The sequence below is a fragment of the Equus asinus genome, chromosome 4 (genome assembly GCF_041296235.1).
Source record: "Equus asinus isolate D_3611 breed Donkey chromosome 4, EquAss-T2T_v2, whole genome shotgun sequence".
Lineage (NCBI taxonomy): Eukaryota > Metazoa > Chordata > Mammalia > Perissodactyla > Equidae > Equus > Equus asinus.
The window spans coordinates 49,645,163-49,659,647 of record NC_091793.1 but is presented as its reverse complement, the minus strand read 5'-3'; the positions used below and the strand labels follow the sequence as shown (position 1 = coordinate 49,659,647).

At 36.6% G+C, this 14,485-nt stretch overlaps 1 protein-coding gene across 24 annotated transcripts in view; it reads right to left on the bottom strand.

Annotated features, from left to right (window-relative positions):
- PPFIA2 (PTPRF interacting protein alpha 2) overlaps window positions 1–14,485 on the bottom strand; it is a 450,745-nt gene that overhangs the window by 131,422 nt on the left and 304,838 nt on the right. For all 24 annotated transcript variants that reach the window (XM_070507223.1, XM_070507232.1, XM_070507235.1 and 21 more), the window contains one exon: window positions 6,972–7,088. In XM_070507223.1, the coding sequence (XP_070363324.1) occupies window positions 6,972–7,088 (117 nt within the window). The remainder of the gene's footprint in view (window positions 1–6,971; window positions 7,089–14,485) is intronic.

Below are 14,485 nucleotides of genomic sequence, written 5' to 3'. Positions count from 1 at the left end.
AATTCTTTGACTTGAGCAACTGGAAAGTTGAAGTTTCCATCCTCTGAGATGGAGAAGATGAAGAGAGTTTTTTTATCATCATTAATTCTATTATCAAGAGATAAGTTTTTGACGTTTTAAGTTCACAGTGTCTTCTATATATACAAGTGGAGATGTTCAATAGGTGGCTGGATGTATGCATTTGGTTATAGTGTCTGAACTAGAGGTAAAGATTTAGAAGTCATTAGCACATGGATGGTATTTAAAGTGATGTGATTGATTGAAATCGCTGAGAGAGCATATAGATAGAGAAGATATGAAGGACAGAGCCCTGGGTCACTCCAAAACTAAGAAGAATGTTATCCAAGAAAGGAGACTGAGACAGAGCCACTGGTGAGTCCAGAGAAAAACAAAGAGAGTATGATTTCCTGTAATGCAAGTGAAAAGAGTTTATCAAGGAGGAAGGAAAGAGAGATCAACTACGTCAAATGCTGCTGAGACATCAACTACAATAAGGGCTAAGAACTTGCCATTATATGCAGTGATACACATTTGGTGATGATGGTAGCAGGAGTGGTTTCTATGGGGTGGTGGGTCAAAGATCTTACTGGAATAGATTTATAAAAGAATGCCAAGAAAGGAACTGGGGACAGTGAGGAGACAACCCTTCTGAAGAGCTTTGCTGTAAAGGGGAGCAGAAAATAAAGCAATAGCTAGTGGTAGAAGCTGAGTCAAGACGATTTTTCTTTAAGTTGGAAGAAGTTTGTTATGGCAACGGGAATGGATGAAAACATTGATGACAAAGGAGAGCCTAGTAAGAATTTCTGGAGAATAGTTGATTGGATGATTGCTGAAGTCTTCAACATGGGTGCTTTGTCTAAGGTTTGTTTTTGACTTTTTTTTAAGACTCATACTCAATCTAATAAACTCTTTCATGCTCTTAGACACATGGACACATTTGAGATTTTGCTTAAAGTAAATACTCATATTTTGAAATCCGTGAAATCAGGTAGTATATGCTGCTTTTTTTTCACTCACAGTTCACTTTTAATATTTGGAAACTTGTTACACTATTTATCTCTGCTCCATCTGTTCACAAGCTGTATGACTTTGAGCCAGTAATCCTTGCTCTACAAACCTCACAGGATTATTACAGGGATCAAATAAAACAACTTATGTAAAGTCACTTTTGTCCTGTAAAGGGCTTTATACCAGTTATTTATCTTGTTCTTATTGGCCTTGTAGACTCCTTGTTAACGAGGTTTCCAGAAGGGTTTGAAGAATGGTTTGCCTATCTTTAAAAGGCCAGAGCCAGTGTTAAAGAATATTCTTCAGGATACTTATCCTGGCATATGCAGTTCCCCTGCAGATAGAGGGGAGTTTGGGTCATATGCGTTAGGAAACACTGCAGACTGTGCTTCCCCTCGGGGCTTGACAATATTAAAAAATAAAAATTCTAATAAATACTACGGTAAAGATGTCAGTTCAAAACTGGATAGTAAAGTATTTCCTAACCTTGTTGTCCTGGGAATTCTCTTTTTTGGGGGAGTGGGTTCTGTGAAACACCCATTAAATTCTGGGGAACTGGTGTTTCATGAGAAACGTTAAGATGGAAAAACTCTACCAAAGTGAAGAATAAAATTAGGTCAGTCATGGAACTTCTGAATGACAGACTTAAAGACTCTCCTGGTCTGGCTTAACAGATCAGACAAAACATTACAGAGAAGGGGAAAAGTATTTGTTCTTCTCTATATCTGTAAAGGAGCAGATTCCTTGGCACAAAATAGACCCTCAAATTAGGACAATAGGATAGAGATACACGAACAAATTTTCTGTCAAACTCTTGTGAACCCGCTAGTCTTCTAAAATTTGAAAACATCCTACTTCAGCAATGATATACTTATTCTGTTTCCCTCAAATCTGGGCTAATAATATAAATGATACTGAATCTATGACTAAAGATGGAAGAGTCGATTCCACTTTCCCTTCCATCTGCTAACATCCTAGTTAAAGCATGAAAACCCAGTCACTACATTCAGAGAGATTTGTTTTGAACTTAATGAGTTCCCACACAACATTAGAAAATTTTTACTTCTTACTTTTTCGATTGTATGTAGAAGATACCTGACTTGTGGTCACAAGCTTCCCTTCCAGCTCAGCTCCTATAAATTTGATATGGGATAACTTCATGCACACATGGATGAACCATAGAACAGCCTAACCTCGCCTCTTCCAGGCTCTTTCCTACCCAGTCATAGACCTCTAGGCCACTCCAGCCTCATGTATCTAAGGCTATACTTGGACCTTGTCTTTCCTAGGAGGTATGCCAACCCCAATATTGCAAATTCATAAACCCCATTCTCCTATTTGGTTTCATTGCTCAAAAATTAATTGAAGAATAAAAGTGAAGTATACACTTTATTATCATGTTATTATGAGAAATTAGATTACAATATATGGGATCAATGCACAGAAGAAAATATTCTTAGTGCTATTCAGATACAAATAAACCAAAAAGATAATTATCTCTGATATAGAGAAGAAACTGGGGCTTAACCACCTATGTGCAAAATACAGTTAACAAAGACTGAATTTTTGGAAGAAGAGTTGTTGGCGGTAGATGACATGTAGTGAGGAAGGCATATAAAAGTGGGCAAAATACAGTCTATCTACTGGAGACATCCCTATAGATGACGACTTTCAGCTAGAACTTGGTGGAGGTCTTTAAAAGAGTGGTGTTTGTGTTAAAGGATGTTTATGAGTATTTTTAAATAGAAATGTGGTATATTTGTAAGCCAAACATTTAAACATACAGCTAATTTAATTATATAATGTTATTATATAGACCCATGAAGGCCCTAGAGGCAGGCTAAGGTGTGCTTGGTCAGAAAGTCTGGGCTTCCAGGTAACTGGCAGGTGATCTAGAAGGGATGGTCATGGTTCACGGGTGTGTGATTTCCCTTGGTATCATGGACTCCTCATCCCATAGAGAGGGGCGCAGATGACCAGATCAGGACCCACCATATCGTGGGCCCAGGGCATGGGCCCCTCTAGCCCAGGTATAAGAGCCAGACTCACAGCAGTCAGTTTTGAATCTTCTCAGAGTAAAAGGTAACTGGGAGAAGTTGTGGGAAAAATTAAGAAAAAAGCATGCTCTTGAATAGAATAAAATAATCAACTCTAGAAAACAAATGAATATGTGTAATTATGAAAGAATAAATGATCAGAAAAAATAAGATTGAGCTAGAATGAACTTTTAAAAATCAACAATAATACCTAAAGGAATCTCCTTGCACAAAGGAATGTGAGAGCATAATGTTGATTTGAATCCAGGTCTACCGATTTCAAAGAAATCACTATTCCATGCTGCCTCTCTGACATCCCCCAATCAGAGTTAATTTATTTCTTCTGTAAACCCTAATATCATTTTTGATCTATTTTATTTATCTTGTTGTGCAATATTAATTTAGGCAGGTTTGTTTCTCACTATAGTTTCTTGGAGAATTTACTACAGGGACTATGTCTTCTGGGCCTCCACGACTGGCTAACCGTCTACTTATCCACATCACTCAGCAAACATTTGCAGCTGAAAAAAATAATTGGAAGTACAGAATATATGAGTCAGGAGGACTGCTAACTCCTTTACGAGAGCAGCATGTTTATTAAAAACATTTCACAAACTAACTCTCTTCTAGGAAACAAGAGGAACAAAGTTATTGAGCCCAGTTCTGAACCTTTAAGGAGGTAAAATTTACCATTCTGAAAATTTTTATTATCTTGTGAATATTTACATTCTTCTAGAACAATTGATTAAATTTATGGCATAAAGAAACATTTAAACTTGTTTCAGTTAAGCTTATTTTTTTCTTTTCATTTTTTGTTTTTAAAATGTTGATAGTAATTACACAACTTTTCTATGAGTAATAAGGCCTATTTCAGAGTGTGTTTTTATGAGACTATTTTTATCAACTACTTTGTCAACAGAGTTCTCAAGCCGCTAACATCAAACATCTCCTGTTGGCTAATAACGCACCCTGACTATATAATTTAAATAACTTTACTGCCCTAAACAAAGGGTAATCTTTGTGACTAGGATTTACAAGTCACTTTCTGACAGTTCCATAGTATCTAACAATAGTTTTGTGTTTTTCCCACCAAAAACCACCTTATAATTTACACACTAATACTATAGTCATCCTACACTGATAACCTTCATTACAGAGACCCTCCCAAAAATAATATTCTCTTTTTCTTTGTTTGGATATACCTTTCAAACAGTTCTCAATAAAAAAAGTGAAGTGTTAGGATTTAAGTTACAATCCTATGACATTGTTATTCAATGTTATTGATATGCTTTAAATAATCATGGTATAGGGGATAATTTTGAAAAGAAAAGATGCTTTATAATGTTACATGTGTGTAATTAAGAAGCACTTATATGAGAATGATAAAAATAATAATTAGGCTATTATGTCATATTTTATCAAGAAATGTCAGCCATTAGAAGATAAGTAAGTTCTGGGGATCTAATGTACAGCGTGGTGATTATAGCTAACAATACTGTGTTGTATACTTGAAATGTGCTAACAGAGTAGATCTTAAATGTTCTGACCACAGAAAAAAAGAGAAATGGCAGGTAAGAAATGTCATATAAATAAAAGTTCTGGAGTACTTTCTCGAATAATCTCAGGAATAATATAAAGTGAAACACAGTTTATTTGTTTTTAAATTTAAAATAAACATATATGTGATATATGTTTTATATATATTTTAGGTTCACATTGGAGGATATGGGCATGATATTTTAAACAATAATGCTATACCATTATTCCAAAGCATGTGAAAATCACTCTTCCTATAATTCTGGGAAATTAAAAAAAAAAAAAAAACTACAATGTTGAAAAATCGTTAGTTACATACATAATGAAGAGCGAGTGAGTTAGGAATGGCACAGAATTTCTCTTCTATACTGGCTTAAATGCTTTCACCAAGAACCAGAAGGCAAAGAAAGTTAAAGACGAGTACTTCAGGTCACTAACTACTCAGTATCCTCCATATATACACCTTCTATCTGTGGAGTCCAATAGAGACAATTATACATATACACACACACACATCAGTGACATAGATCCTAATCCTAATTCTGTGACCAGTTTCTGAAATTTAATCTGACATGAATTATCTTATATTCTACAACACTTAGACCCCTGAATACTTAGGGGTTATATCTTGAAGAAACAATGTTTGAAAACAATACATGTATGAGTAATGTCCCCTCTCCAGAAGAACCAGAAGAACGCTTTAAGCATCAGAGAATCAACAAGATCTCAAGTTCTTTATGCCTTTGAAAGGCATATTTCTTTAATTCCAGTCTGGATTATACATAAATACAGTACTGTTATGGAAAACAGTATTTTGTAGACTTCTAAGAAAAAGACTAGATGACCATAAAGTTCATTTTCTTAGCTAAATCAGTGTGATTCTACAATCCTCTCAGGAAAGGTATGGCACTATATTACTAATGCTATAATTAAAATGAAACAGTAATAGAAAATTATGTTAGTTTCCTAAACTGAGTTTTGTGTGAAAATACCTTATTATAAAGATGATTTATTTACTGAATTAATGTCAGTTTATTTATCTGAAGGAAAGAGAAATAGTTTTGTTTTTTCCAGAGGAAGATTAGCCCTGAGCTAATATCTGTGCCAATCTTCCTCTACTTTGTATGTGGGTCATCACCATAGCATGGCTGACGAGTGGTGTGGGTCCATGTCGGGGATCTGAACCTGCGAACCTGGGTCGCTGAAGCAGAGCATGCTGGACTTAGTCACTATGCCGAGGGGCCGGCCCTGGGAAATAATTTTTATTGAGATCTGAAATGCAGCTCATGGAATCTAGCTGTCAGAATGTAGTTTATCTTTTAATACTTAGCTTAAGATTTCTGGGAAACACATGGATAAAGTCTAAAATGGTGAAGCCTTAAATAAGAGCTGTTTGCTTCTCAACCGCCAGAATTGTTGACAGTCTCAGGAAATTAGCTTGGTATCCTTGGCTTCCTCTGCTTTTATACTTGAAGGAGGAAATGTAAGAAGCCCCTTCATTTGTTTCAGTGGGATAAGTGAGGAATCGCTCAATTTACCTTCTGGTAAGAAGTCTAGTGATATTTGTCTTGTGGTCCAGTCACTTGCTTCTTAATCTCTATGTTTTAAAACCTCTTGACATTCACAACGACACCAAGTTACCTACCTGAGTCATGTGTTCTTGATGATTAAGGAACTCAATCATCCAAAGACATAATTTGTTAAAGGCAAATATCCAGGAGATTTTCTAAGCGTCATACACAAGATGTGCAAATGCCTACGTAATCTCTACCTGATTCCAGACCTACCAGGAACAGACCTGCTGCTGCTGCTGGAAACAAAGGGTTCAGCATAGAAAAGGGCCAAACAGGCTGTGGGTTTCCTCGGCCTGGGAAAGCCCCCCTAAAGGAGAATCACTCTCCTAAAAAAGTGGTAAAAGCCCCATGACTTCAGATATTGTTTTATGTCATTTCTCATTAACAGGACTACTGCTGGGGCCTTCCCAAACACAAAGGAAAAGTCACCAGCTGTACATAATACCACTTAAAATTCAAAGTTATTATTATTGTACTTTAAAAAGTGCTGGATATATATTATTGACATATCCATATAGATATATTTAATTATATATATTCAATTACATATAATTGAATTATTTTTAAAAGAATCAAGTTAGCAAGTAATGAGAAATTCAAATATATATATGCATGAACACATGCACTTATATATTATTTTTAAGAAAATCGAATTACAAAAGAACAATAAATGAAAAGGGAAGCCATTATGAACCTTTGACCAACAAATCAAAAAATTGTAAAGAATGTTTACTACATGGATTTCATATTTGATATTCCTCTCAAGTGATACAGCAAATCAACATGTCCATGTAGGAGCATGTTGTGTGTGTCGTACCTTTTCATGGACTTTCTGGCCAGGTTCCATCCCTTCAAGATGCTCTGACTCTGTGGATCCCTCGCTTGATGCCATTTTTCTTTGTATATGAACATTTTGTTCACGCAAGGCAACAATCTGCAAGAGAAAAGCACTATGCTTTTAAAATCTAAAATAGAGCGTAAAGTAAAACATAATAGAACTTACTCAAATATGGTTAAAAACTAATGAATGCAAATAACCAGAAAGTAAACATTAGATCTAATTCATATTATTCAACAAACATTTTTAAAATTTAGGTTAGCATTTTGAGTAATGTTTATAAGTTTTATAGGAATGTGAAATTTACTGAAGAAAATATTTCCTCGTTGGAAAATTTGTCTATCTAGTTGGAAATGTATCTAAATTAATGGTATGATCCATGTCTTATTAATTCAGAGATTACATTTAAAATTAATTTATGAAATGTGATAAAATTTGCATTGGTCTGTATTTTTAAAGTACAAAGGAAACTAAATGAAAAGAATGAAGACTGAAGTCTAATTGTACATCATTTACCCAAAGAGGTAGCAGTCTGCAATTTTTTTTTTTTTTTTTTTTTTTTTGCTTAGGAAGATTAGCTCTGAGATAACATCTGTGCCAGTCTTCTTCTATTTTATATGTAGGTCATCACCACAGCATGGCTGATGAGTGGTGTAGGTCCAAGCCCAGGATCTGAAACCCTGAACCCAGGCCACTGAAGCAGAGTGTACTGATCTTAACCACTAGGCCATGGGGCCAGCACCTGTGATTTTAAAACAAGCAAATACATAAACTAGACTTAAGCAATTTTATGGCTCTATCATGAGCACTTAGAATTAAATTGGTCTCATCAGTATTTTGATGGTCAGTCTTTTAGCACCACTAGTCCAAATATAGTTAATTTACAAAAAAAAATTGTCAGAGGGCAATTAATTCTTATAAATTTTCAGCTCAATTTTACAGATATGACAAGTTCAATTAAGAAAGATTTTCAGATAGTTGTAGTTTAAACGCTCTTAGTAATATACAGAGTGGAAAATAGCATTCTAGCATTTTTTGAATGGTGTTTTAAAATGTATTTGCTATTTATACATATTTTGAAAATATTTTCCATTACATTTATGCCATAAATTATTTATTTCTTGGCAAATTTTATTATATTATCGGCTCAGATATTGAGCCAGCGTTGGTTCTAGCAGAAATTAATGCCCATAGTGTTTGGTACACAGCAAATACTGAATCATATTAAACTTATATGGTGAAATTATGACACCAATATGTCACACAGATGAATAATCATTAACTAAACAAAAGACATCACTAGGTTGGTAGTTTGTCCTGCTGCCTGCCACTGCCTCAATGCCCAGAGGAATCACCATGTGTGTGTGAGAGCAGGTGATCTCACATGTGACCTCCAGCATTTGAAAATATGACATATCATTTCATAAAGGCATGTCACCATGTAATGAAGAGCAATCATGCAAATGCTCTTCTCTCTTGTATACTGCAATCACTAAATCATTGGTTCTCTTACTCCCATTGTTGCCCATCTGCTATCTATCATCCACAAAGAAGCCAGATTCATCTTTTAAATTTGTTATATTGTGTCACTCCTCAGCTTTCTAAAGAACTTCAATCTTTTCCCAACTTATTTAGCATAAATTTAAACTTCTTAACAAAGTCTGTGACATCCTACATGATCCCTTTAGCCACACTGGCCTCCTTTCTGTCTCTCAAATATACCTGGCTCTTTCTCCCCCAGAACTGAGGGACTTGATGATCTTCCTGTCTGAAACATTCTTCCCCAGCTCAGACCACAGCTGACACATCCCAGCTTTCAAAACTCAGCTGAAATCCCACTCCTGAGAGAGAACAGACCTTGCCATCAAACACTTATTACAATATATCCCTGTTTATTTTTGCGTGTATTTCATCTATTAAAATATAATATTCTATTCCTTTATTTACTTACTCACTTTGCTGATTTATTTAGCTAGGAGAAGTCCTAATAATATCTCATGGCAAAAGAATTTTCAAAGGAATATCTTATTGAAAACAACAATTTCCTATGAAACAACACATCATATTACTATGTGCAGGGTATTCAATAAAAATGTGTTGAATTAAATAATTAATGGATAGGAAAAAAGAAAGAATGTAAACCTAATTTATTTGGAAATAACAAATGATAAAGATTTAGGGTCCTTGGGAAACTCCAGAGACATTCCTCGCATGTAGCTAACATGGAAATGAATTACATCAAAGGAACAGCAAGAATGAGATAGCTCCTGGATATATAATTTTTATATTACATTCTTAACATCTTGTCTCTTGCATAAAACAATAATATTATATTACCATCAATACATAATGAAATATTATTGTTAATTTATTCTGAATTTTTAAAATTCAAGTACTGTATGCTGACATTCCACTAAGATAACATCCATGATTTAACAAAAATGTTAAGACAAACGTAACAATAAATTGAAAAAGTCTCTGCACTTTCTTCCATTATTTAATCTACTTAGAAGTGAAGAGATACCTTTTTAAAAAAAAATTAAATATGAAATTTAGCTCTTAGCTTACAGATTAACTTTCAACATGTCCTAGTGCCTAAAGTAAAGCAGGCCATTCGTAAAGGTTTACTGAAAGAATCAGTAAAAGGATGAATTAATGCCATTAATAAAAAAGTCAAAACACCAAATTCACACGGAAAACCCCATATGCAAATGTGATTCTGCCACCATGCTAGAAAAAAAATTATAAACTTCAAGTTTTTCACAAAGTATATACACAATTAGTTCCAGGAAGGATGTAATTTTCAACCACTAATATGAAAACTCTTTTTTTTTTTTAAATCAAGCCCTGAAATTAGATTTTTGATACAGGAGAAAGGATCTATAATATTCTGTATTCTTTATTACTCTAATATGATTTTATTCTATTTTTGCCCAATAACAAGTCATCCTGGGTAATTATGAAAGCAAAGTTTCAGCACCTGATTTAAATGGAGGTGTTAATAAGCTTGATTCTTCCTTTCACACTGGGGAAAGTGAGAGGTTCTCTCCAGTGAATGCAGCTTTGGGGGTTGGGTCCTCCTTTCAATGTGTTCAAAGGAGCAGAGAAGGTCACCTAGAAATCACTGGGGCGAAGTTAGCACAGGCCTCTTTAGGAAATTCTCCCACCTGGCTTGAGATGTTAAGGGAAGAGATGACTTGAAAACCAGCTTGCAACAGCATGCAGAATGAAAAGCAGCTGAGGTCCTCCAAACATTCTCTGGGCTCTCACTGACAGGGAATGCTGTCAAAGGGAGAGCCTGGGTGAGCTGTCTAGAATAGTAAAGTAGGCCTGATTCCTCACTGCTAAACGGCATGGCTTACCACCAACAGGATGACATGGTGGGTAGGAGGAATCACTTCTGGGTAGTCTCTGTTGCTCGCCCAGCTGTTACATAACTGCAAGAAAGTACTGGAAACCATCTATGTGCCAAGCACTGTGTTAAACTACTTTTATCTACAAAATAGGTGTTACAATCTCCATTTAGCAAATAAGTAGACTGAGATAAAGAGACATTAATGAGAAGAACTAAATAGGAATCAAATAAAAGTCCTTATCTTTATACTTTCTACTCTGTCACATTGTCCCTCACAGCTTTGCATGTGGGCTCTGTTACATCAGAGGCCGTTAACAATGGGTGGGTATGGGAGAGAAAGAATTTCCTTTCCCTGTATTGCTACCCTCCCACCCTGGAATACTTTGCCCATCATTAGGTAGGGAACCCTTCCTGGAGGGATTCACATGTAGGCAAAGTTTTGCATTCATATTCGGCATATCAATCCACTGACGGCCCAAGGAACTGTGGTCAAGAGGAAAGTTCCACAATCATTTTAACTGATCAACCATGATTTGTCCAGTGTTTATTGGCATTTGTTTCTAAATGCCCGGCCTCCCTTCATATTCCTTTTCATAACAACATCTTACGATTTCACTGGGTAATTTTCCTTCCCTACTCTAATCCTAGAGGGACTGTCAATCCGGGGGCCAGAGCTCATGGCTGATGGGTGGGCACGTGATCCAACCTTGGGCAATCAGAATATTCCTTGAGATGTTTCTGGCAGAGGTCTGGGGGAAGATTCTCTTTTTCTACTGTGGAAGGCAAGCTGGCCAGATATGATCAGGGTGCCGTTTGCCATCAGGTCCGCCTCATGGAGAAAGCAGGTAGAAGAGATGGAGTCCCGATGAATCACTTCTACTCCTGATTCTAGCCATTCTTAAATCATCTCTACCCCTAGCATTTCAGTAATATGAGTCCCAAATTTCCCTTTGTGCTCAAACTTGTTTGGATTTGTTTTCTGACCTTGCAAATACAGTAGTGAACAGTGCACGCAATATCTAAGTGGAGATTTTGGAGAATGACTAAGAATTTACCAAGGAGACAATGGAGAAGACTTTTAAGGTGCATAAAAGAGAATGAGTTCTTTGTGTTTCCAGTGTTATCGGTTAAGATTCCCGTGGCAAAGATTCTGAAAGAAGTCGGAAGAATGACGGAAGACAAAGTTAAAGTACTTCAGCTAAAACTCTGGCCTCTGTATGCTGCTTCTCTCAGGCTTATGGCTCTGCCTTGATCCTTATTTGTGTTTCCTATTTCTCATTAAGCCTCTGACAGCCTGACCTACTGCTTCTAGGCACTCTCCAACCCACTATGTTTCCACGTCAATCTCCTCAGTTTTGTTTTTGCCTTTTTCTGTGTCAGGTTGTTTCTGGCTCTTAGTCTCTGACACGCTCTGACTCCACACAGAGGACTATTGATGGTCTTGGTGGCCAGTCTTCCAGTCTGGAAAATTCCCCTGCCCTCATTCTTTTTTTCTACCAAACAATCGGTGAGGTCCTATCCTGTCTTCCAACAGACCCTCTCCTGTCTCCCTGCCTTTGGACAACTGTTTTCCTTGACAGCCTGAAGAGATTCATTCATTTCACAAATATTTATTGAGCATTGATGATGTGCAAGGCTTTACAGAAATACAATGGGGAGAAAAGGATGAAATTCTTGCCCTAATGGAGCTTTCATTCTTGTCGAGGGAGAGAAATTATAAACAAAAATAAGTAGAGTACATTTTTAATTGTAAATGGAAAATTAAAGCACAGGAGGGGTGCTGTGAGGTGCAGTGTAATTAGGAATTAGGTGATTTCTGAGTATAGACCTGAAGATAAGGGGGAGGAAGCAATGTGAATATGTGGGAGAAGAATTTTCCAGGCACAGGGTGAGGAAAATGTAAATCATTATCGAAAACAAAAGTTTGAGATTCATGAAATGTTTCTGTGAGTTCTTCGGGTGATATAAAATGTCCTCTTCAAAAGACAGGTAAAATATCAGTGAAAGTCAATGCCTTGGAAATTTAGGGTATCCAAAAATGCACAGAAACAGGTGATTCTTAAGAGAAATGTGATTCGTGAGAAAATGACAAAGTCTAATATCTTTGTATTCTCAAACTTTGGGATTTCTAATGTGTTTAAGGTATATTAATCATTTATTCGACAAATACTCATTCATCAGTATTCTAAGTATTAGACACTGCTGGGAAAATGCAGACAGAATCCTTCTCTCAAGAAGATTACATTTTAGTAAATAAGCAACAGAAAAAAAAGAAGGAAGCAGTAAGACAACATAAAAATCACTTATTGAGCTCATACAGCGAGTCAGAACTGTGCTAAGCACATTATACAAATTTGCTTCTTTTCATCAACTTTACATCTATACTATCCTTTCTTTCCAAGTTTGAGATTTCTTGAAGGAAAATCCTGAGACAAGTAACTGTGGACAAGTAGTTTATTTGGGAGGTGATTCCCAGGAGCATAGCATTCCTTAAATAGTCTTAAAAGGACTAAGATGAGTCTTGGCCCTTCTAGGTGTTACTGGTTGTATGAACTTGTACAGCTTACTTAATCTCAAGTTTACATTCCTCTGCTATAAAATGAGGGACAGTAATCCCTACTTTTTAGTGTGTTTGTACTGTAAAGTACTTAATCAAATATGATATATGTTAAATACTCATTATGTAATGTCAAGAATAAAGACCTCCATTCTTCTCTTCAACTTTATCTTCCTACTCGTACTTCATGCCTTAGCTTACTGAAGGCCTTGCATCACGCACACACAAACTGCCATCTTGACTGTGAGTTTTTATATTCATTTGAATTGTCCTTTGTGAGATAATAGAAAATATACATATTGGTCTCTGTCCTCATTTTCTGGCACAGAGCTCGCAAAACCCTTGTTAATTCCTAAGTAATAAGAGCAGTGGGAGCATTTTTTTGTTCTAATGAGGTGACTCTGGGTGGGCTCTGGGCTGGGGGTTTGTCTCAAGAAGAACCAAGCCATGATTAGAAGCTTGGAATTTTCAGCCCCACCCCTCATTCTCCAGAGAGGAGAGAGGCTAGAAATGGAGCTGATGATTGGTCATGCCTATGTGATGAAGCCTCCATAAAAATCCCAAAAGTACAAGAGTCAAGAAGTTTCTGGGCTGGTGAACACATCCACATACCAGGAGAGTGGCACACCTGAACTCCATGGGGACAGAAGCTCCTGTGCTCGGGACTCTCCCAGACCCCACCCTATGGACCCTTCATCTGGTTGTTCTTCTGTGTCCTTTATAACTGGTGCTTTATAACTGTCCTTTATAACTGTGTCCTTTAATAAACTGGTAAACTTAACTAAGTGTTTCCCTGAGTTCTGTGAGCTGCTCTAGCAAATTAATCGAACCCAAGGAAGTGGTTGTGGGAATCTCTGATTTGCAGCCAATCAGCCAGAAACAGGTGACAACATGGACTTGAGATTGGCATCTGAAGTGGGGGGCAGGTAGACTTGTGGAGTCCTGAACCTGTGGGTTTTGATGCTATCTCCAAGTAAATAGTGTCAGAACTGAGTTACATTTAGGACACCCAACTGGTTTTGCAGTGAATTGTTTGACACACATCTGGTTTCAGAAGTGTTGTGAGTGTGGTAGTAGTGTGAGAGTGAAGGAGAAACACAGGAAGTAGACTGGAGTATTTCCCTACACACCCTTCCTCAGTCTTGACTGCCTCTTAGTCATCTTTTAGGTCTTAGCTTATATGTCACTCACGTTGGGATGGGTTCTGGGACCATCCTCCTTCCATGGATTTAAGTTATATAGTTCCTTAGTATTCTCCAATAACTTATGTCAAACAACTTAACACTCTATCACAAATGTCTGTTAGTTTTCTCACTGCCCATTTTGATACTGAGTGTCTTGAGACCAGAAACTATATCTGATTGATTATGTATTCCCAGTTCTTAGGACACTGACAAGTAGGAGGCACTCTAGAAATATTTATGGAATGTTGAATGACAGCAGAATACATGAATGGGAAAGACTTAGAGGGAGTTGGAAAAATTGGAGGAAAAGCACTCAAGAAGTTACACATGGAGAAGAAAATGAGTCATCCACATAGACTATATGAATATGAAGTATTTCCCAACATTCATATTTCAT